The 24251-nt window shown below is 44.4% G+C and overlaps 1 protein-coding gene across 1 annotated transcript in view; it reads right to left on the bottom strand.

Annotated features, from left to right (window-relative positions):
- Positions 1–446: 446 nt before the first annotated feature.
- LOC147419532 (putative NADH dehydrogenase [ubiquinone] 1 alpha subcomplex subunit 5, mitochondrial) overlaps positions 447–24251 on the bottom strand; it is a 38824-nt gene continuing 15019 nt past the window's right edge. Inside the window, exon 2 of the mRNA XM_086506083.1 lies at positions 447–841. Within this exon, the coding sequence (XP_086362209.1) occupies positions 651–841 (191 nt within the window). The 3' untranslated portion in view covers positions 447–650. The remainder of the gene's footprint in view (positions 842–24251) is intronic.

The raw sequence follows: 24251 nt of genomic DNA, 5'->3' as shown, positions 1-24251 counted from the left end.
ATGACTCCTTCCCTGGTAAGCATGTTTCATTTATAAAGACAATTCGAAGTCGTCTCGGGAGACACGCCACCACAAGATCCTGTTCTACATATGAGCACAATTTTCAGATTAAACACCAATCAGACCTTGAACAAACCATGCTTGAACAAAATTCAATCTTCAAGGATAAAGGAAAACTAAGAAAACTATGGAGCACATGTGCAACACCTCACTCTTGAATTTTGTAGACCCGTACCTCTGGCTCATTCCCCATCATTCACCCCCAGCTACTCCAGCTTGGGCCTCCGTGCAAATACAACCAAGATAAGGCTAAGGTCACCTTTGCATGGTATATCACATACACAACCAAGACCCGATAACCCCGAGACATCTCGAAGAGTCCACATCACTTTCTGTTACTTCAATTTTCTGATACCTTGCTGTCTCCAAGAATTTGAACATCAATGTGATAATGATCCTATCAAATCATCCTCAATTTTTTTATGTAAAACAGCTTGCTTTCAGCAAGTAAATCCAGCACCAAAAGGAGACTGTTGATTCTAAACAACAAGCAAGTGCACATGCCAAGAATGCAGAAGTATGTGAAGGTAACCACAATTTTATTGGAAGCATCAACCAACAAGTTACTGAAACCACTGACATGAAAAGGTTCATTGCAACCTTTTGTTTTTGAGCCTGTTTTTGATCCTTTCTTCTTCCCTTTCCACTTCTTCCTTGGACGGAGGCTCATAGTTTTCTGTTGTAAAAAGCTGATTATACACAGAGCAGTGAGATGGAACTGGGGTTTCATCTACCACAATTTCTATTTTGTGACCTTCAGGAACTTCCCACGGTTTCCATCCTGCAATCAAACAACCTCTCTCTCTCTCTCTCTCTCTCTCTCTCTCTCTCTCTCTCTCTCTCTCTCTCTCTCTCTCTCTCTCTCTCTCTCTGTGTGTGTGGAAGAAGGGAAGAAGGGATTATATTCCGTGCACATAAAAGACCTCGTGAGATGCTCAACGGCCTATCTCCCAGAGGAAGTACAAAAGAGGAGTGACAATGTGTAGGCTATGTAAACATCAAGGTGGTCTGTACAATGAATGTAGAATGAACCACTGTGGGGGTGCATAATGACATGTAATGTGACCTTGATCCCAACGGAAAAAAAACACGACCGTGCCCATGTGTGGAAAAAGAGGCATCGATGCTGCTCCGCTGCCCTGAAGGATCCGGCTGAAGAATAACTGCGAACAGTATGCAGCAGCTCTGTCCAGATGGATGTCAAAATGGTGGAAGTAGGGGAGGACTATGAGCCCAGTATGTGGGTGCATCGAGCCTTCCACATGGTCCAAAGCGTGATGTGTCAAAGGTGCAGTGGAAGATGCAATGAAGAGAAGAACTCACTCGTGATCTGGAGGACACCTCGACTCCGATCTAGAACATCTCCAATGCCACATACAAGAACAAGGCACACCTGTGGAGAAGAGAGATCACTGAGGTAGAAAGAGACATGACGACTGTGTGTGTGTGTGTGTGTGTGTGTGTGTGTGTGTGTGAGAGAGAGAGAGAGAGAGAGATAATATTATCGTTCTCGGAGGTCAAATATGACCTATGGGACCAAAGTTACATGTGATGTAGTATGTGTATGGCTAATGAGTGACTCTCGATGCTCCAAAATTGTGGTGATGAGAGTCGCAATGGAGAGCCCACACTTTGGCTGGGAGAGGAAAGTGTATAGGTCTAAGTTATGGCTGAAAATGTGAGAGAAGCAAGTTCGGATCTAACCAAAAGCTGAGCACTCTAATAGCGTGTGGTACTCAAACTCTCGAACTTGTAGTGAGCATAATGTGCACAGTCAATTTGACTCTTCTCCATTGCCCCAACGCCCTATCTCGCATTGAAGGAAATGGGAGCTAAGCCGAATGGCTGCGATAGTGCGTATCACCGACAAGGGGATAGGCTCAAGCATGTAAGTGTGAGTACGGTTTCCTCTTTCAACGAAGAACATGGTTTTGTAGTTGGGGGCAATATGGGTCGTGTAATGCATGAAGCGTGACCCACCGGATTTCTCCCAAGCCGTAATACATTGGCGTTGTAGAAAAGCTTCATTCACTTGGGAGTCAATTGAAGCATCATGTAGCGAGTGTAATGCATCCCATCTCCCAAACCACTTCTTTATGTCTTGCATTCATCCCGTGCTCAAGATCTTGCTTTTATGCGTCTTTTGAACTTTTTTGCTTGCTTCCCATGCAATTGTAGGAAGGCGATGTGAGGGGTTTTGACGCATCTTTATCATGTACTCCACAACCCTTTCCATGCCCATAACCTCAATTGGAAGACATCCCGACTAAAGAAGTAGGAGCATATATGGTGTTTGTGTCTTTACTTGGAAAAAGTTTGTAAGAAAACGCTTTTGGACATTTTCAGACTCTTTCAAAGTAGACTTTGAGATGCTCCCGCCCCACACTTCAACTCCATAAAGAAGGACCGGTGTCACCAATGCATCAAAAAGATACTTCTTGAGAACCCAACACTTGATGTTTCCAGCATTACACATGTTCTCAAATGCATAAAATGCTCTCTTTCCCGCTTCCAAGCGACGCATAGCACATTCATGCCACTTGTGATTGGACGGAACCTCAAGGCCAAGGTACTTAAATCTCTCAACCACTTTAAGTGTCTCATTGTTGTACACAATGCATGGCTTCTCCTTATGGTTGGTTTTCACAAGCATAACCTTTGTCTTGGATTCATTCACAATCAACCCACTATGCAAGCAAAAGTTCTCGAGGACAACCATAAGCTTTTGCATCTTCTAAAGTGTGTGCTAGAAGCACTACATCATCCGCATACAACAAAAGCATGATCACCGCATTGCAAATAGTGACCTCTTCAATGCCTTCTTCTTGCATAAAGTCAAGTACCATTTGTTCCACTTGATCGATGCATAGACCAAAAAGAGTTGGTGACAACGGATATCCTTGTTTAATCCCAATAGTGCTTACAAAAATTTCTGAAATTTCTCTTCCCATGCGCAATTGACAAATCACCTTCTCATAGATTCGAGAAACCGCAAGCATAAACTCACTTGGCACTTCGAGTTCTTCCATCCTTCTCCACAAATTGTTACATAGAATCATATCAAAGGCTTTTTTAAAGTCCACAAAACAACAATACAATCGCTTGTCTTTCAACCGACTTTCCTCCATGAGAACACGAAGAGTGACAAGATGATTAATGGTGCTATGGCATCGACAAAAACCCGCTTGTCCCTTTGCACACTTGTCATTATCTTCAGCCCAATCACTCAATTTCATCTCCATTATGCATCCAAACAACTTTGCCATAAGAGACCCAATCATTATAGTCCGGTAGTTGTTTACATTCTTTACATCCCCTCCTTAGTGAAAAGGCTTAACCCAATTAGTACTCCAATCATAAGACATACCATGCTGAAGAGCAAGGTTGAACATATCAAACATCTATTCATGGGTAAAATCTCCCGTCCATTTGATCATCTCCGGCTTGATACCTTGATGATCTCCTGCTTTGCGATTGGCCAACTTTTCAAGCCCACCGCATACATCCTCAATAGTAAAAAAAGAGGACATACATGAAAGTGAACCATAAAATGGCATTTTTTCAGCATTTGCTTGCTCATATAGTTGCCTACAATGTGTGTACATATCCACAAAACTCAAGTTACCAAAATTCTCAACCCGCTTGCCCCTCAAGTTTCTCCAAAATCTTCCACATGCATGTGCCTTTTCTTAGACTTGAAAAAGTTGTTGCTTTACTTCCCATCTTCTTCTCTTCTTTTCAATCAATGCCTTGTATGTATGCAAATGACTTTGATAGTTGTCTTTGTTCATAGTTGCATCAAGCTTTATCAAGGACTTTCGAGCATCTTGACATTCTTTATCAAACCACCTTTTGCCTTATCTATCTTTAATGATACCATGGAGATGCTTTATAGCAAAGCATTCTTCGGCACAAGAACAAATAACTTTCTTGAAAGCTTCCCATTTAGTTTCCAATGGTGCATCATATTGAAGCTTCTTCATCCATAATTTTTGCTCAACCATTTCAATGTACATTGGTGCTCGTTTGAAATCCATACATAGTGATAATTTCTCTTTCTTTTGGCTGAGATTATCATGTTTTTTCTTCTCTACATGAAAGGTCAATACATAAGGTGCGATGGTCGAATTCTGGGGTCCATTGGCCAAACATAAAACTCTTTATGCGATACATGATGGCTTCGGAGAGTAGCATATAGTCAATCACACTATTCCCATTATGTCTCCTACATGTAAATCCATTGGTTCCACTCCACAAAGATACACCATTGGCAATGAGCATACCCGTGCTATTACATATATATAGAAGTAGCTTTCCATAGTGATCCGGCTCTTTCTCATCCATTGAAGAACGCTCATACAAGTGAACTTCCTCCAACTCCCTTGAAATGTATGGCATATCAAATTGTTGAGTATCATGTTGTAATATTTTTGTGCGAGCATTCATCACCTTCACCTTTGAAATAAACAATGTCCTCTTCTAAATCAAAAAATGGTTGATCTCTATCCATGCAAGCATAAAAGGGAGAATCATGATGAGGAATGTAGCAACCGGCTACAAAAATGGGTGCTCTTTTTGGTGTCAGAATTTTCAGCCATATATAACGTTTGTACTTGTCATCTTTTACAATTGATACAAAATCTTTCAATTCTTTCTTAACCATACATGCTAACCCTTCTTGTCCTCTTCGTTGTTTAAGATTCTTTGACCACATCAATGAATGTACATTGTAATTCTCCAAGCCGTTAATCCTTTGTGTATCATGCTCCCAAGATTCAACAAGAAGTACATCATCGCTTTGCTTGTTAGTTCATCAATGCCAACCCCCACATTCCATGGGTATCCATTACAATTCCAAAAGCATGTTTTCAATTGTAACTCGGTCTCATAGGTCACGCATCCCTATTTGCTCGAGGGACTTGCCTCCTCCTTGGACACATTTTCTTCACGAGAGATCTCCTTGTTTTTCTTATTCTTTTCCTCATATGCCTTGCGACGCATATTTTGTTGCTTAATAGTACGATCTTCACATACAAAACATTTTGTATCTCTCAAATAGATCCCACTATTATCAAGGATAATCTTTCGCTTGGTCTCATCCGGCATGGTGCATATAATTGCTCGTTCTTCCGAGCGAGGAGCTCCTTGCTTCCCCACTCTATGTGCTCCATAAACCATAACTCCAGACATACCATAGTGGGTTTTGAAGAAATCTTCAATAACAATGGCAAGAGAAGGAGGTGTCTCTAGCTTCTCTTCGGGAATTCCACGAATAACAATGTTCTTGGAACGTCGCTCCCGTTCCTTCAACTCCTTCACATCCACATTCTCAACATTCTTTATTTGAGCCATATCTTACATGAGTGAAGAATTAGAAACACATTGCTACCACATACATCAGCCCAAGAATTGTTTGTGCATACATTTTTCATGTCACATACATCCCGGCTCATGGTGTCAAATTTCTCCTCTTTCAATACATAGTCATGCTCAACTTTGCTCATCCGCTCCTTCAAAGCATTCGAGTCCACAAGAGAGCGTTTACATTCTTTGACTTCCTCTTCAAGTTGCATCAAATGTGTTGTTTGCATCTCAAGTGTCCTCTTGAGATTTTCATTCTCAACCACAAGTACCCTTAGTGTGCTATTCTCCATTGCAAGTGTTCGTAAGTCTTCGCCTTGTTTGTTTACGGTCTCTTGCAATGATACCTAAGTATGCCATGATCATGGTTTCCGATGATCGTTGGTTGGATGGTTGTGTTGCTATCTCCACACTTAGGAGATCTTGGATCATTTTCCACAATGGCTGTGGACATTGTTGAAGAAGAAGAACCCTTGCGAGTTCCGGAAGACATTGTATGTAAAATAAGAGATAAGAGTCAATTTCCTTGAACCTGTTCACTTCGGAAATGCTGTTACAGAAATGCCTTCCATAACTCAGAAAATTTATGTCTTTACATCAATGCGTAGAGAGCTTCATGCTCTTCGATTGAGGCTATAGATCACCCAAATCGGAGTTCGGATGAAGAAGTTATGATCAAAAGAGTGAACTGTTGTCTACTAGGTCAAAAAACGGCTACGTTTTCTGTTGGGGAGAGAGAGAGAGAGAGAGAGAGAGATTTGGGAAAGCCTCTCAATGCTGAAAACAAGCTGCTCATACATGTGACCAAGGGTGGTTCGCCATAGATCTGACATGCCCAATGGATAGACCCGAGGTACACACAACTGCGACTCCTACCAACACTACCACCTGCTCTTGAACACGAGACCATCTAGATCTAGATCTAGATCTGGATCTGGATCTGGATCTCGGATGACAAACCCTGCCACTGATGATCACAAGGCCTGTATAAGGCCCCCTTGAGAAAACGCTCCACAGTAGAGACAATCTGCAGGCACTGCATCTACTGCCCATGAAAAACGTTGGGGCTGATCTGCTGAGCAAAAATGCTGGCTGATCTAAAGCCAAACACCAGCTGATCTGCAGCAAAATGCGGGCTGCCCTGCATTTGCTACAAGCCCCCCGGGGCGGGTACCCCCCTCTGGACTCTACTACAATGCTCTAAAGAGGTACCCCCGCTGCACATATGTAGGCCCAAACCCCACCTAGTCCTCCAGCCCCCACGACCCTGAAAAAGGGAAAAAATATAAGGAGCTCAGAAGAGGGCACTGGATGCCCATAGGGCTCAAGGGAATTAAATACCAAGGCTAGGGGAAAATACTCCCCGCCTGCACAAGCATAGATAGCCATGGAACCAAGCCAAAATCCAAGGCTAAACATGGCTAAAGACAACCCAACATGAGAAACAACCTCACACTGCCAAGCACACCCACAAAACAGCCCTCACACTGCAACACCTATCCCTCGGAGAAACTGGGACCGACTGGACGAATCCAGAGAGATGCCAAAACTCTAACATGATCTTGCATATAGTGGTGATTTTTGTGTGCCGTTCGCATAAATTTAGTTGGTGACCTGCATCTAGGATCATTTGTATAGTGCCCGGTCTCTAACCCAAGGGAGTAAGCAGGAAGACCGGATCCGTGGGCAAGCCCTGGAAAAAGGTGTGTGACATCCGAAATTGCAAAAGCCATGCAACTGCCCCCCATGTCACAAACTCATAGTGGATGCCCACTCGAATCAACAAACAACAAACAGCCATCCACACTAGCTGCGCAAAAGGACGAACCCACAAACAATGCCTCAAAGACTCGGGCTCTGAAGTACATCTCTAACAAGTCAAGTCATAGGGCTAGGTGTCACGTGTACATCTAACCCTATGTATACGTGGACAAGCTACTTCATGACATGGGTTCAGTTCAATTAGCTTAAGAAGTATTCTGGCACTTTTGTGAGTCTGTTCGCAGACCGTGCATGTCCAGGCACTTAGAGTAGATGCATATCCTCTGGTTGCACACAACATGATCATCAGATTACAATCAAAACCCATCAGGAGCATTTTCGCAGTGCATAGACCAATCTTCCCTATTTTACCCATTTTTCACTTATTATTAATAAGTGACTTTTGTTGGGAAACTAGGTAAAGCGATTTTGATAAGCAAGTACATAAGAAACCTAGCGCTAGTACTTTCTGGCAGAAGAGGCAGCAGGGACCTGTGTCCAATAGTGCACCTTCTCAGCAAGACCCCCCCCATCGCGGCAGTCAACCTAGCGTTTTCAGCCATCAACAAGAATCAGCCAACGTTTTTCATCCATTGCAGATCAGCCCCAGCGTTTTGCATTTGCAGACCAACCTGGCGACAGGAGACTCAACAGATCCCCTAGCGTTTTTGCAACAGGACAGAAATCAGCCCTAGCGTTTTTGGATCAGTAGAACAACATAGCGTTTTGCAGATTCTCCGCGACAGAACCAACATAGGCATCAGCGTTTCCAGTTTTCAACAGTCAGACTCCGCAGTAGAACCCCCGAACCTTGCAGATCTCACCTTCCCGCAGCAGATCCTTGCCGCACGGTCAGATCCACCGAAGTTTGCAGATTCAGCCCAGCAATCGCAGATTTCAACATCTACGTTGTCGTCCCATCGTCATCATCGCCGTCGTCATTGACATAGAGTCAGAATTCAGCAAATACAAGATTTGCAGATTTCAGCCATTAGCATTTTCAGAATATAGCCCGTCTCGTCGTCGTCCTCATCGTCGACAGCATCGTTGACGAGTCCAAAGCATAGTAGAGATTTGTGCAATCAATAGTAGACCGCTCTCGCCATAGAGAGTGGGGCCTTCGGAGCAGGGTTTGACAACTATTCTGGTGTCATATTCTTCTCTCTCTATCTCTCAATCTCAGTACCTTCATTCACAGTGTTTATCCACTTTGTTTGTGTTCATTGCACTCTCTCAGTAAAGGAACGGAAGGCTCTCCCTTCCATAAGTAAAAGGAACCCTCAGAGCACTCATCTTGAGCAGAGTTTAACATTCACATCCGCTGCACCTTACATTGGTATCAGAGCTTTGGCAGTGTTCTATGTCACTCAAGGAAAGAACCACAGAATTTTTTTTGCTTGTTGCGGTCATACGTAACCCAAGTCCTCTTGGGCGTGTCGATTCCTAATCATGTTTTTAAACAATGACAAGAAACCCCAAGAAAGAAAGGCTTGTCCAGTCTCCTCTTGTTTCTCTTTTCACTCATTGAGAGCTGACCATGCACTTAGCGGCCGGCCAATCGACGTGAGGTGGGAAAAAGCAACCTTGGTGTGAGCGCAAGGCCGCCAAGGGGTGCGCCCGCGGGAAAGGGAAGAGCTTGGGTAAGAGAAGATCCTTCTCTAACACAGATTGCAAGCGAAAAAAGAACCTCAAGACTCAAGACCCTCATGAACCTCAAGAACCAAGACACACAAGAACCCAATTTCCTCGTGAACTTAAGAACCCAAGACTTCAGTGTATGGTCATTACTGAAGCGGAATGGATACTTCGAATGGAGGTGATGAGCATGAAAGTGGCGAAGAAGAATTTTCCCCACCAAGAGGTTTTTCCGACCCTCCCCCTTCTCCATCTACGCCAAGGATTGCACTAACTCCTATGGAGGCTTTCGACAAGATGATGATGGACAGGAAGTTAGAACGCGAAGCAAGAAAAGCACAAAGAAAGGAAGAATTTGATCGTGAACGCGAAGAAAGAAAAGCAAAAATGGCTCGCAAACACGAAGAAAGAATGGCAACCATAGAGCGTGAGCACAACAAAAGGAAAGCCGCATTGTTCCGACTCTTTTCTAATGTGTAGGCGCAGCTTAAAGAGATTTGAGAGAAGGAGACTCTTTCAGTCTTGTCTTCTCCAAAGCACGGCACACATGAATTGCATGATAATGATAAGCATAATGATTTGCATGATCAAGATGTGATTATTCACGAGCATGACGATTTGCAGGATAATGATGTGATTATTCACGAGCATGATGATTTGCAAGATAATGATGTGATTTAGTTGATACTTTGTCTAGTGAAGCTAACCTCATTGCAGATTCAATAGAACCAATCTTGGCTCTCGAGTCGAGGTTCAAAGAACCCCACAGGAAGTATTATGTGTTCGAATGATTGGTCAGCATGCATTGTACGAGTGTTTCATTCGTGATGTTTTCCTGTATTTTAGTCACCGTCCTTATGTGATACCTTTTCATAGGCATGATATATTGCACGTTGAACACGATTCACTCATGAATGAGCACGGATATATGCGGATTACTCATGAAAAGATGAAATGTTTGCACCCAAGGAATTCACATTCCATGTCTCTTCCTTGGCATGACACAGTATTCGAAAGAGCACAAAAAGGATTGAGCATCAAGCATCGGCATTTCAATTATGATTTGCCACAGTTGATTGATTTAGATCAGAAAGACAAGTTTCGATTTCATTGTTTGCGTGTGTTTGATGAACGGTTTGCACTCCATCTATATGTTCATCTACATTGCATGCACAGTCTTTAAAGAAGACTAGAATTTTTCCATTCACTTTACATGGAATGGGTATGTTCATGTTTTTGTGTTGGAAGTGGTTTCAGGAATTTTCATTCTCGAAGATTCTTGAAGAAGGTAGAAGCATGACTATAGACGAAGTTGAAGCATTGAAGGAGCCACAAATGACTGTCGCTTTCGGCGCGGCCCAAAGAAGCAAGCATTGCAAACCTTTATGAAGTTCAAGTATTGCATGACCCACGCATCAGAGTGGGCCGGCACAGAGTCCTTTCTAGGATTCTAGACGCTGTTGGCGATCTCCCTCGACGCCATACAGTTTGGTACCAGTACCTCACTTTGAAAAGGAGGGGATGTCACGTGCACATCTAACCCTATGTGTACGTGGACAAGCTACTTCATGACATGGGTTCAGTTCAATTAGCTTAGGAAGTGTTCTTGCACTTTTGTGAATCTGTTCGCAAACCGTGCATGTCCAAGCACTTAGAGTAGATGCGTATCCTCTGGTTGCACACAACATGATCATCAGACTACAGTCAGAACCCATCAAGAGCATTTTTACAGTGCATAGACCTATTTTCCCTTATTTAGCCATTTTTCACTTATTATTAATAAGTGACTTTTGTTGGGAAACTGGGTAGGGTAATTTTGATAAGCGAGTACATAAGAAACCTAGCGCTAGCACTTTCTAGCAAAAGAGGCAGCAGGGACCTGTGTCCAACAGTGCACCTTCTCAGTAAGACAACCCCCCCCCCCCCCCCCCCCCCCCCCCCCCCGAGCAGTCAACCTAGCATTTTCAGCGATCAACAAGAATTAGCTAACGTTTTTCATCCATTGCAGATCAGCCCCAGCGTTTTGCATTTGCAGACCAACCTGGCGATAGCAGACTGAGCAGATCCCCTAGCGTTTTTGAAGCAGGTCAAAAATCAGCCCTAGCGTTTTTTGATCATCAGAACAACATAGAGTTTTCCCAATTCTCCACAACGGAACCAACATAGGCATCAGCGTTTTCAGTTTTCAGCAGTCAGACTCCGCAGTAGAACCCCCGAACCTTGCAGATCTCACCTTCCCGCAGCAGATCCTCGCCGCACGGTCAGATCCACCGAAGTTTGCAGATTCAGCCCGGAAATCGCAGATTTCAGCATCTGCGTTTTCAGCGCGTCATCGCATCGTCGTCATCGCCGTCATCACCGGCATAGAGTCAGAATTCAGCAAATACAAGATTTGCAGATTTCAGCCATTAGCATTTGCAGAATTCAGCCTGTCTCGTCGTCGTCCTCATCGTCAACGACATCGCCAGCAAGTCCAAAGCATTGTAGAGATTTGTGCAGTCAATAGTAGACCGCTCTCGCCTTAGAGAGTGGGGCCTTCGGAGGAGGATTTGACAACTGTTCTGGTGTCGTATTCTTCTCTCTCTCTCTCTCTCGGTCTCAGCACCTTCATTCACAATGTTTATCCACTTTGTTTGTGTTCATTGCACTCTCTCACTAAAGGAACGGAAGGCTCTCCCTTCCGTAAGTAAAAGGAACCCTTGAGCACAGTTCGGAGCACTCATCTTGAGCAAAGTTGAACATTCACATCCACTGCACCTTACACTAGGCCTCACTTCTCAGAGCATCTGACGCAGAGTCTGAGAATGAGCGCCTGCCTGCTCTCTAGTACTTTGAACACAGATTAATATAAAAAGAAATATCGAAAGGGGCGCCAGTCTTTGGGGCCAATACCTCTGGGCACGGAACTACGCCGGGCCGTGTCATCTTTGTGAATTGTTCTGAAGTGAATCTCTGTTGTGTCGCGGTAGAATCTTGACTTGGGGCGTCCAAGTTTGGTACATTGGTATCAGAGCACAGCCAATTTCTCTTCTATCGGGAAATCCGATCCTTTTTCTCACGGTGCTTATGGATTCCAACAAGAATCAGTCAACTTCTTATGCATCTACTAATGCGGGAGGAGATCACGAAAAAGATTTTGATGAACAAACAAAGGAAGAGTACGAGCCACTTTGGCCTACTCAGTTTGAGATTGAAGAGATGGAACGTTGATAACAGGTTGACGAGGCAACAAAGCAGATGATTAAAATTGCGAAGGATCCAAAATTTGTAAAATTTTTGTCTCAACAATCCATCGCAAGAAGTGCACACCCAGTGGCAGAAAGCCACACAACCACCCATCAAACCAGCAATCAAGAAACCTCCTTCTCCAAGGATGTTTACAAAGCAAGAATTACAAGAGGTGGTTTAGTCAGCTTTTGGACGCAAATCACAAATCCAAAAAGCAAGAGAAAAAGCATAAGAAAGGGACAGACTTCCCGGGTTATCTGGGTCGTCAATCTTCTTTTGCATCGGCAAGAAAGCAGAAGAAGCATGTACGATTTGAAGGACTACCCAGTTCTTCTTCTTCTTCTTCTGGCACTTCTTCTAGCTCTTCTGACTCGAGCTAGAAAGACAGAAAAGGTAAAAAGCGAAGCAAAAAGCAGAGCTTCGAAAAGGGCAAGAAAAAGGCAAGGAAGCCTAGATTTCGCCCAATTTTTGACAGTTCTAAAGAGGAGTCATCCTCAAACAGTTCGGACTCCGACGATCACATGTTTTGTGCAAAGAAGAAGCATTTTAACAGAGCCAACCAATATGACTTTCTCGAAGACAAAAGCAAGAAAGTGAAAGAATTCAAAGAAGGTGGACAATCGATTAAGTTTGAATCCTTTTCTCGGTTTTAAGATGCTCCGAGGGCTTTGGCCTTCATTCAGTAGTTTGATATGGCTTACTCTGGAGGGCATTACTCAGAGCACTCTAAGATTAGGAGGGCTACCTCTTTCTTCAAGGGAAATGCTCGAATATGGTGGTTCACTCTTCTTTTGAGGAAGGAAGCTCCAGTTAAATGGTTGAAATTCAAAAGGTTCTTTATTTCTTCTTGGCTGACTCGGGAGTACACATGAAATATACGAACCACTTAGAATCATCTTCGTATGACCAAGGAAGATTCTTTGGACGCTTATTGCGAGAATTTTGAAACTCGTTTCTACCAACCTCTTCATTTAAGAAGGTCTCATTTAAGGAACAAATTGAGCGAATTTGCTGCGGACTTCCTACAGAGATCCGAGACTACTACTCGAACAAAAGTCAAATTCTATTCAAGAATTGATGGGTCATGCGAAACGGGGTTTTGCGATACATTCGGGAAATTTGACTTACCCCACTGATGAGATCATGACTCAGAGAACCCAACAGACTTCTAACAATGAAAGTAGAAAGAGAAAGAGTTCCCAAGAAAAGAAAGACAAGGATACACGACCCCGGCTCACTCTTCGAGAGAGGGCCAATTACATCAGAGAGGGGAAGTGTTTTGGATGCGGGGAACATGGGCACGTCTCCGCAAAGTGCCCTCAAACGGCACAGCAAGAACAGAATGAAGACAGGCCAGAGAGTTCGAGAGCAGCAGAGGAACGTGGCAGAAAAGGCAAGATGAAAGCATGACTGGTTCTAGATTGCATGGCTACTGACCCAAGCACGATTGATGAAAGTACAGAACTTTGCCGAGCTTGGGGCAAAGTGAAAGATCAAGAAGCCCTGATTTTCTTTGATGGAGGAGCCAAGGCCAACTTCATTTCACCTAAATTGGCGACGCAGCTCGAGATTACATCCGATCGGATGGGACTACCAGCAGAGGTAGTTCTAGCAGCACCCGGACGGGACATAGCCATTACACCTGTCATTGGCAAACTTCGGTTGCATTGTCAGGGGTATTTGGGACACGAGGACTTTTACATAATGCCCTTGGAAGATTGTGACGTCCTCCTTGGAGTCCCTTGGTACCATAAGAACAATGTCGTGGTCAATTATCGGGCGAAGAAAGCGACTTTGACAAATGAAAAGGGCCGAAAAATTGTACTTGATGTGAAACTGAAGGGCGACTCTATCCCTATTGTATCGGCTTCGGTCGTTTCCAAATTAATGAAATCCAGTCAATTTGTTTACTCGATCTATTTGAAAGAGTTAAATGATGAGCGCAGAACAAATATGTTTGAACTTGATAAAGAACGCCAAGATTTTCTCCACACTCATGCCGATTGCTTTTCTGAGGGCCTCCCAGGCGAGTTGCCACCATCTCGTCTTGAGGATCATACTATTGATCTGATACTTGGAAGCACCCACCGAACCGACCACCTTATCGTGTGAGCTGAGCCCAGAATGAAGAGATTATGAACCAAGTGAAAGACCTTTTGGAAAAGGGTCTTATCCAGCCGAGTACTTCACCCTACTGCTCTCCGGTGTTGTTGGTTTTAAAGAAAGACGGATCTTGGAGAATGTGCATTGATTATAAAGCTCTCAATAAAATCACCATCAAGAACAGAATTTCGGTTCTAAGGATCAATGATATTCTTGACCGATTATAGGGATTCTCTTGTTTCAACAGGGTCGATTTGAAAATCGGATATCATCATATCCGAATCGCCCCAAAAGATGTCTACAAGACAACTTTTCGGACGAGCTTCGGTTTGTATGAATTTTTGGTGATGCCTTTTGGCCTTACCAATGCTCCAGCAACTTTCAACCGAATCATGGATAGGATTTTTAGAGAGTACAGATCTTTTGTTGGCACTTGCTTTGATGACATTATAGTCTTCTCCAAGGATGACGCAGAACATAGACACCATCTGCTACAAGTCTTTCAGGCATTGCGAGATCACAACTTAGTAATCAATTGTCACGTGACACATCCAACCCTATGTGTCCGTGGACAAGTTACAGCATAACCACGTTTCAGTTCAGTCAAGTCAGTCTAGATTAGGAAGTGATATGGCACTTTTGTGAGTCTGTTCGTAGACCGTGCATGTCCAGACACTTAGATTAGATGCATATCCTCTAGTTGCACATAGCATGACCATCAGCATTACCATCAGAATCCATTAGGAGCATTTTTTAGTGCACAGATGTTACAAACTGTTGACGTGTCAAAGCCCTGAAGAATGGAGTCAACTTGCAGATTCCGGCCAAGAGGCCTAAACCCTAAGAGAACAAGTAACAGAAGAAGAAGTCCTACCAACTTACGAGGACCCCGTCCGATGGGGCCCCAAGTGACATAAAGGATTAAAATAAAGCAAGACCCGCAGACACGCAAAAACTGATGACGTAGCAGATTTCCAAAAATTGCGTTGGCATGATGACGTGGCAGGCTTTACGGATTTCCACGTTTTGCGCTGGTTGATGACGTGGCAACTGTACGGATTTCCGTGATTTACGCTGACAGCTTTTTGGCTTTGCTTTTGGACCAGATGCTTTTGAGTTTGAAGACTTTTTACTGTAAACTGCTTTTGGGGCCTAGGGCCTTTAAATATGAGGTTAGGGCTCATTCTCTGCCATGCTTCTTGGAGAAGGTGCAGAGTCTGGAGTACCGACTTGTACTGTGTTGATGCAACATAAAGAAATACAAAGGGGCGCCAAGGTTTGGGGCCAATACTCCCTGGGGTGGAATTCCGCCACTCCGTGTCGCGTGTCGTCTCTCTCTCTTTCAGTTCAGTTGTTATTGAAGTGCTAAAAGTCTGTTCAGTCTGTTCTTTTCTATTGGCACATGGTGCCCGTCTTGTGACAACAGAACCTATTTTCCCTATTTTTGACATTTTTCACTTATTTATTAAGTGACTTTTGTTGGGAACTAGGTAGGGCAATTTTGCTAAGCAAGTTTATATAGAAACCTAGTGCTAGCGATTTCTAGCAGAAGAGGTAGCAGAAACTCAGTTCAACAGGCACCTTCTCAGCAGGACCCCCAGCAAGCCTAGCGTTTTCTACATTAGCAAGAGACTCTAGCGTTTTTGCATCCACAAACCAACCTTGGCGTTTTTGCACTTGCAGATTCCCGGCGACAGTAGAACAGCAGATCAGCCTAGTGTTTTGCATTGCAAGACAACCGGCAACAGCAGAAGACAGAATTCAGTCTAACGTTTTTGGTTTGCCGATCAACCTCAACGTTTTTGCATATCTTCGCGACGGAATCAGCCCTAGACTCAGCGTTTTCAGTTTTCAGCAGTTAGAACCCGCTGAAGAAGTCCCGAACCTCGCAGATCTCACCTTCCCGCAGCAGATCCTTTCCGCACGGTCAGATCCCTCGAAGTTTGCACTTTCAGCCTGGAAATCTCAGAATTCAGCATCTGCGTTTTCAGCGCGTCGTCGTCGCATCGTCGCCATCGATCTAGAGTCAGAATTCAGCAGATAAAGATTTGCAGATTTCAGCCCTTAGCGTTTTCAGATTTTAGCCCGTCTCGTCGTCGTCCTCATCGTCGACAAGTCCAAAGCATTGTAGAGATTTGTGCAATAATAAGTAGATCGCTCTCGCCATAGAGAGTGGGGCCTTCGGAGGAGGGTTTGACAACATTCTAGTGTCGTATTCTCTTCTCTCTCTATCTCTCAATCTCAGCACCTTCATTCACAGTGTCTATTCACTTTGTTTGCGATCACTTGCACTCTCTCATTAAAGAACGGAAGGCTCTCCCTTCCGTAAGTGAAAGGAACCTTGAGCACAGTTCGGAGCACTCATCTTGAGCAAAGTTCAACATTCACTTCTGTTGCACCTTATATTGGTATAAGAGCTTTGGAAGTGTTCTGTATCACTCAAGGAAAGAACCACAAGAATTTTTTTTGCTTGTTGAGGTCGCACGTAACCCAAGTCCGCTTGGGCGTGTCGATTCTTAATCGTGGTTTTGAAGAGTGACAGGAACCCAAGAAAGAAGGGCTTGTCCAACCTCCCCTTGTTTCTCTTTTCACTCATTGAGAGCAGACCGTGCACTTAGCGGCCGGCCAATCGACGTGAAGTGGGAAAAAGCAACCTTGGTGTGAGCGCAAGGCCGCCAAGGGGTGCGCCCGCAGAAAAGAGCGGAAAAGAGCAGAAGATCCTTCTCTAACACAAATTGCAAGTGAAAGAAGAACCTCAAGAACTCAAGAACCTTAAGAACCCAAGAACCTCAAGACCCTCAAGAACCCAAGACCCACCAGAACCCAAGTTCCTCATGAACTTAAGAACCCAAGACTTCAATGGATGGTCGTCACCCGAAGCGGAATGGATACTTCGCATGGAGGTGGTGAGCATGGGAGTGGCGAAGAAGAGTTTTCCCCACCAGGAGGTTTTTCTGACCCTCCCCCTTCCCCATCTACGCCAAGGATTGCACTAACTCCTATGGAGGCTTTCGACAAGAGGATGATGGACAGGAAGTTAGCAAGCGAAGAAAGAATAGCAACCATAGAGCGAGGGTACCAAGAAAGAATGGCAACCATAGCGCGTGAGCACGAGTAAGCACGCTTGGAAGCCAAAGTAAGACAAGCCGAATTGGATCGTAAAGACGTAGAAAGAGAAGCAAAAAGAAAGGCCGACTTGGAGCGTGAGCGTGACAAGCATTCAAAGTGGCCCAAGAAAGGAAGGCAACTAGTGAGCGTGAGCAAGCGCGCTTGGCGGCCAAAGAAAGCCTAGCCGACTTCGATCGCAAGTGCGAAGAAAGACGGTTCTCAGTGTAAGGTGCAGCGGAATGAATGTTGTATTTTCTCAAGATTAGTGATCTTTATTGCTCAAGGTTCCTTTTAGTTCTTAGGGAAGGAGAGAGCCTTCCGTCTTATGGAGAGTGCTATGATCACGAACAAAGTGAGTGGATATTGTGCGTGCAAGTGAATGAGACTGAGAGAAGGAGAGAAAAGAGATACGACACCCGAGAGGTTGTAAAACCCTCCTCCGAAGGCTCCACTCTCGTCGGCGAGAGTGGTCTAACTTTGATTGCACAAAGGTGTACAATGATGATGCATGGACTGATGCAAATGGGGGCTATGTCGATAACGACGATGATGACTTTAGGGCTGAATTTGGTCTTCTTGTATCTGCTATCCACAAAGGGGAAAATGCTGAGGATCTGGGTGATCTTGGGGCTGATTCGTATGGCTGGAAATCCCTGTTTTACTGCTTTTTTTATGGCTGAAAATGACGGGTTCGTCGAGGGTCATGCTGATGATAAAAACGCTGATGATGTATCAGGTTCAGGCTGCATTTTGGCAATAGTTCCCATGCTGAAAAACGCTGAAATTGGCAACATTGCTAGCGTTAGTAATTTGCTGCACTTGGCTGAAATCTGTGAGTCAAAACGCTGAATATGGCAAGGGGTTGTCGAGCCAAAAACGCCAAGGATGGGGCTGCCTGTAGGGGGAACAAACGCCAGAAAAGGGGGGACTTTGATGGCGATGGCTGATGCTTGAGAAACGCCAAGGAAGGGTGAGAGGATGGCGATGGTGGAGTGGCCTCACCAAGATGGCTTGGAGAGGGTCTTGCTGAGAGAGGGAGGGAACACCTGTTGCTTGGTAGCCTGCTGTGCTCCTTGCTCATCTGCCCTATTGTGCTAACTTGGGTTTGCTTATATATTAACTTACCCAATTTGCCCTACTAAGTTCCCAACAAAAGTCACTTAATAAATAAGTGAAAAATGTTAAAAATAGGGAAAATTAGGATGAAGTCACTTGAAAAATCCCCAAACTGACTCTGATGGAATCTGATGGAAATGCTTATGCTTATGCAGTGTGCAACCATAGGATATGCATCTACACTGAGTGACTGGGCATGCACGGTCTACGAATAGACTCACAAAAGTGCCAGATCACTTCTAATCTAAACAGACTAGACTTGACGGAAACCCTGTTATGGTGTAGCTTGTCCACGGACACATAGGGTTGGATGTGTCACGTGACACTCAGTCTCTTCTTCTCCAAAGCATGACACACAGGATTTGCATGATGATAAGCATGATAAATTGCATGATAATGATGAGCATGATGATTTGTATAAGGACAAGCATGATGATTTGCATGATGATCAAGATGTGATTTCTCACAAGCATGATGATTTGCATGAAGATGATGTGATTGTTTACAAGGATGATGTGTTAGTTGATACTTTCTCTACTGAAGCTAACCTCATTGCAGAGACCATCAATCACGATGCATTCTTGGCTCTCGAGCCTAGGTCCAAAGAACCCCCACAGGAAGATTCGACCAATCACGAAGAACCGATCTTGGCTCTCGAGCCTAGGTCCAAGGAACCCCCTCAGGAAGAACCCCCTCAGAAAGAACTCCTTCAGGAAGAACCGATCTTGGCTCTCAAGCCTAGGTCCAGAGAACCTTCTCAGGAAGTATTATGTGTTCGAGTGATTAGTCAGCACACATTGTTCGAGTGTTTCATTCGTGATGATTTCCTGAATTTTAGTCAGCGTCTTTATGTGATCCATTTTCATAGGCATGTCATATTGTACGTTGAACACGATTCACTCATGAATGAGCACAGATATATGCGGATGACTCATGAAAAGATGAAAAGTATGCATTCAAGGAATTCACATTCTATGTCTCTTCCTTGGCATGACACAATCATAGAAAGAGCACAAGAAAGATTGAGCATCAAGCATCGGCATTTCCATTGTGTTTTGCCACAGTTGATTGATTTAGATCAGAAAAACAAGATTAGATCTCATTGTTTGCGTGTGTTTAATGAACGGTTTGAAACTTCGTCTCTATGTTCATCTACATTGCATGCACCGGCTCTACAGAAGAGTAGAATTTTTCCAGTCACTTTACATGGAATGGGTATGTTCATGTTTTTGTGTTGCAAGTAGTTTCAGGAATTTTCAGCCTCAAAGATTCTTGAAGAAGGTAGACGCATGACTCTAGACGAAGTGGAAGCATTAAAGATGACTTTGTGTCGCTTTCGGCGCGTCCCAATGAAGAAGACTTTGCAGACCTTTTATGAAGTTCATCTATCGCACGAGCCACACATCAGAGTGGGCCGGCGAAGACTCCTTTCCAGGATTCCGGATGCTATTGACGATCTCCCTCGACGCCATACAGTTCGGTGCCAGTATGTCACATGACACATCCAACCCTATGTTTCCGTGGACAAGCTACAGCACGACAAGGGTTCGATCGGTCCATTCAGTCTAGATTAGAAGTGATCTGGAACTTTTGTGAGTCTATTCGTAGACCGTGCATGCCCAATCACTTAGCGTAGATGCATATCCTCTGGTTGCACACTGCATGATCATCAGTATTCCCATCAGAATCCATCAGATTCCATCAAGGAAATTTTCCAGTGCATTTAGCCTATTTTCCCTATTTTTGACATTTTTCACTTATTAATTTAAGTAACTTTCCAACAAAAGTAGGTAGGGCAATTTTGCTAAGTTTGTATATAAGCAAACTAGAGCTAGCACTATTGGGCAGAAGAGGCAACAGGAGCCAAGCTCAGCAGGCAACTTCTCAGCAAGACAAAGACCTTGGCGGTTTCCCCCACCAAGCAAAAAGGACCTCCCTTAGCGTTTTTGATAGAAGCATCTCAGGCTGGCATTTTTGGCATCATCACACCATCGCCAGAAGACCTCAGCCAATAGCGTTTTGCATCACCATCCATCGCCAGCAGAAGAAGTGGCAAGCTAGCGTTTTTAACTTCAGCAGCTCTAGCGTTTTTGGTCCAGATTCAGCCTTTGCAGATTCAGCAAGGCAGCGTTTTTCATCATCAAAGAGTAGCAGATAAAGACCAACAAGATTCAGCCTAAGGTGTAGCAGATTCAGCCCGGTAAGAACCTCAGTTTTCAGCCTTTAGGAACCTTTGTTTTCATCCCTAAACCTGCAGAATTTCAGCGACAAAGACACACTAAAAAAGCCCCAAAAATCAGCGTTTTTGGACCCACAGCAGATTTCAGCCCATAGCGTTTTTGGACAGCAGTAGAAAGATTGCAGATTTCAGCCCTTAGGTCGACTTCGTCATCACCGTCGTCATCGTCAACATAGCCTAGACTTGCATCAGTCTCATGCATTCCATTTGTACCAGATTGTGTGATCATAAGTAGACCACTCTCGCCGACGAGAGTGGGGCCTTCGGAGGAGGGTTTGACAACGTCTCTGGTGTCGTATCTCTCTTCTCTCTCTATCTCTCAGTCTCATACACTTGCACGCAGTGTCCATTCACTTTGTTTGTGATCATAGCATTCTCTCATTAAGAACGGAAGGCTCCACCTTCCATAAGGCTCCACCTTCCATAAGAACAAAAGGAACCTTCAGCACAATTTGGAGCACTCATCTTGAGCAAAGCGCAAACATTCATTCCGCTGCACCTAACATTGGTATCAAAGCTTTGGCAATGTTCTGTATAACTCAAGGAAAGAACCACAAGAACCACAGAAATTTTTTTGCTTGTTGAGGTCGCACGAACCCAAGTTCGCTTGGGCATGTCGATTCCTAATCGTGTTTCTGAAGAGTGACAGGAATCCCACGAAAGAAGGGCTTGTCCAACCTCCCCTTGTGCCTCTTTTTACTCATTGAGAGCGGACCGTGCACTTAGCGGCCGGCCAATCGACATGAGGTGGGAAAAAGCAACCTTGGTGTGATCGCAAGGCCGCCAAGGGGTGCGCCACGGAAAAGAGCAGAACTCGCGTGACGAGAAGATCCTTCTCTAACACAGATTGCAAGCGAAAGAAGAACCTCAAGACCTACAGGAACCTCAAGAACTCAAGAACCCCAAGAACTAAGACCCCCCCAAGAACCCAAGTTCCTCGTGAACTTGAGAACCCCAAACCACAAGAACCCACGACTTCAGTGGATGGTCATCACTCGAAGCGGAATGGCTAATTCGCTTGGAGGTGATGAGCATGAGAGAGGCGAAGAAGACTTTTCCTCACCAGGAGGTTTTTCCGACCCTCCCACTTCCCCATGTACGCCAAGAATTGCAGTAACTCCTATGGAGGAGCTGGACCAGATGTTTATGGAAAGGAAGTTAGAACGCGAAGTAAGAAGAGCAGAAAGAAAAGCAGAAATGGAGCGCGAACACCAAGAAAGAATGGCAGTCATAGCACGTGAGCGCGAGCAAGCACGCTTGGAAGCCAGAGAACGACAAGCCAAATTGGATCGTGAGCGCACAAAAAGACAAGCAGAGAACAAAGCAATACAAGAACAAAGCGAGCGACAAAACAAAGAGTTTTGGCGACTCTATTCTCAAGTTCAGGCACAGATGCAAGAGATTTGGGGAAAGGAGACTCTCTCAGTCTCTTCTTCTCCAAAGCATGACACACAGGATTTGCATGATTATGAGAAGCAAGATGAATTGAATGATACTGATGAGCATGATGATTTAAATGCCAATGATTTACATGATGATACGCATGATGATTTGAATGACAATGATTTGCATGATGATTTGGATGACACTGGCAAGCATGATGATTTGCATGATCAAGATGTGATTGCTCACAAGCATGATGAGTTGCACGAAGATGCTGTGATTGTTCACAAGGATGATGTGTTAGTGGATGCTTTTTCTAGCAAAGCTAACCTCGTTGCAGATTCGATCAATCACGAAGGATCGATCTTGGCTCTCGAGCCTAGGTCCAAAGAACCCCCTCAGGAAGAACCGATCTTAGCTCTCGAGTTTTTCCACTCACTTTACATGGAATGGGAATGTTCATGGTTTTGTGTTTGAAATGGTTTCAGGAATTTTTAGCCATGAAGATTCTTGAAGAAGAAAGAAGCATGACTCTAGACGAAGTTGAAGCATTGACGGAGCCACAGAAGACTTTGTCGCTTTCGGCGCGGCCCAAAGAAGCAAGCGTTGCAGACCTTTATGAAGTTCAAGTACCGCACACCCAAACACATCAGAGTGGGCCGGCGAAGAGTCCCTTCCAGGATTCCGGATGCTATTGGCGATCTCCCTCGACACCATACAGTTCGGTACCAATACCTCACTTTGAAAAGGAGGGGATGTCACGTGACACATCCAACCCTATGTGTTCGTGGACAAGCTACAGCACGACGAGGGTTCAATCAGTCCACGAACAAAGAAGCAAGCGTTGCAGACCTTTATGAAGTTCAAGTACCGCACACCCAAACACATCAGAGTGGGCCGGCGAAGAGTCCCTTCCAGGATTCCGGATGCTATTGGCGATCTCCCTCGACACCATACAGTTCGGTACCAATACCTCACTTTGAAAAGGAGGGGATGTCACATGACACATCCAACCCTATGTGTTCGTGGACAAGCTACAGCACGACGAGGGTTCAATCAGTCCAGTCAGTCTAGATTAGAAGAGATCTGGAACTTTTGTGAGTCTATTCGTAGACCGTGCATGCCCAGTCACTTAGTGTAGATGCATATCCTCTAGTTGCACACAGCATGATCATCAGTATTCCCATCAGAATCCAATGCATTTAGCCTATTTTCCCTATTTTTGACATTTTTCACTTATTAATTTAAGTAACTTTCCAACAAAAGTAGGTAGGGCAATTTTGCTAAGTTTGTATATAAGCAAACTAGAGATAGCACTATTGGGCAGAAGAGGCAATAGGAGCGAAGCTCAGCAGGCAACTTCTCAGCAAGACAAAGACCTTGGCAATTTCCCCCACCAAGCAAAAAGGACCTCCCTTAGCGTTTTTGACAGAAGCATCTCAGGCTGGCATTTTTAGCATCATCACACCATCACAAGAAGACCTCAGCCAATAGCGTTTTGCATCACCATCCATCACCAGCAGAAGAAGTGGCAAGCTAGCGTTTTTTACTTCAGCAGCTCTAGCGTTTTTGGTCCCAGATTCAGCCTTTGCAGATTCAGCAAGGCAACGTTTTTCATCATCAAAGAGTAGCAGATAAAGACCAACAAGATTCAGCCTAAAGTGTAGCAGATTCAGCCCGGTAAGAACCTCAGTTTTCAGCCTTTAGGAACCTCTGTTTTCAGCCCTAAACCTGCAGAATTTCAGCGACAAAGACCCACTAAAAAGCCCCTAAAATCAGCCTTTTTGGACCCGCAGCAGATTTCAGCCCATAGCGTTTTTAGACAGCAATAGAAAGATTGCAGATTTCAGCCCTTAGGTCGACTTCGTCATCACCGTCGTCGTCGTCGACATAGCCTAGACTTGCATCAGTCTCATGCATTCCATTTGTACCAGATTGTGCAATCATAAGTAGACCACTCTCGCCAACGAGAGTGGGGCCTTCGGAGGAGGGTTTTACAACATCTCTGGTGTCATATCTCTCTTCTCTCTCTCTATCTCTCAGTCTCATACACTTGCACGCACAGTGTCATTCACTTTGTTTGTGATCATAGCATTCTCTCATTAAGAACGGAAGGCTCTACCTTCCATAAGAACAAAAGGAACCTTGAGCACAGTTCGGAGAACTCATCTTGAGCAAAGCGCAAACATTCATTCCGCTGCACCTAACACAGTACGTCACTTTGAAAAGGAGGGGATGTCACGTGACACATCGAACC

Source organism: Adiantum capillus-veneris, chromosome 29 (assembly GCF_014529385.1).
Source record: "Adiantum capillus-veneris isolate H3 chromosome 29, ASM1452938v2, whole genome shotgun sequence".
NCBI lineage: Eukaryota > Viridiplantae > Streptophyta > Polypodiopsida > Polypodiales > Pteridaceae > Adiantum > Adiantum capillus-veneris.
The sequence above is the reverse complement of the archived record's forward strand: the minus strand, read 5'-3'. Positions and strand labels throughout refer to the sequence as shown.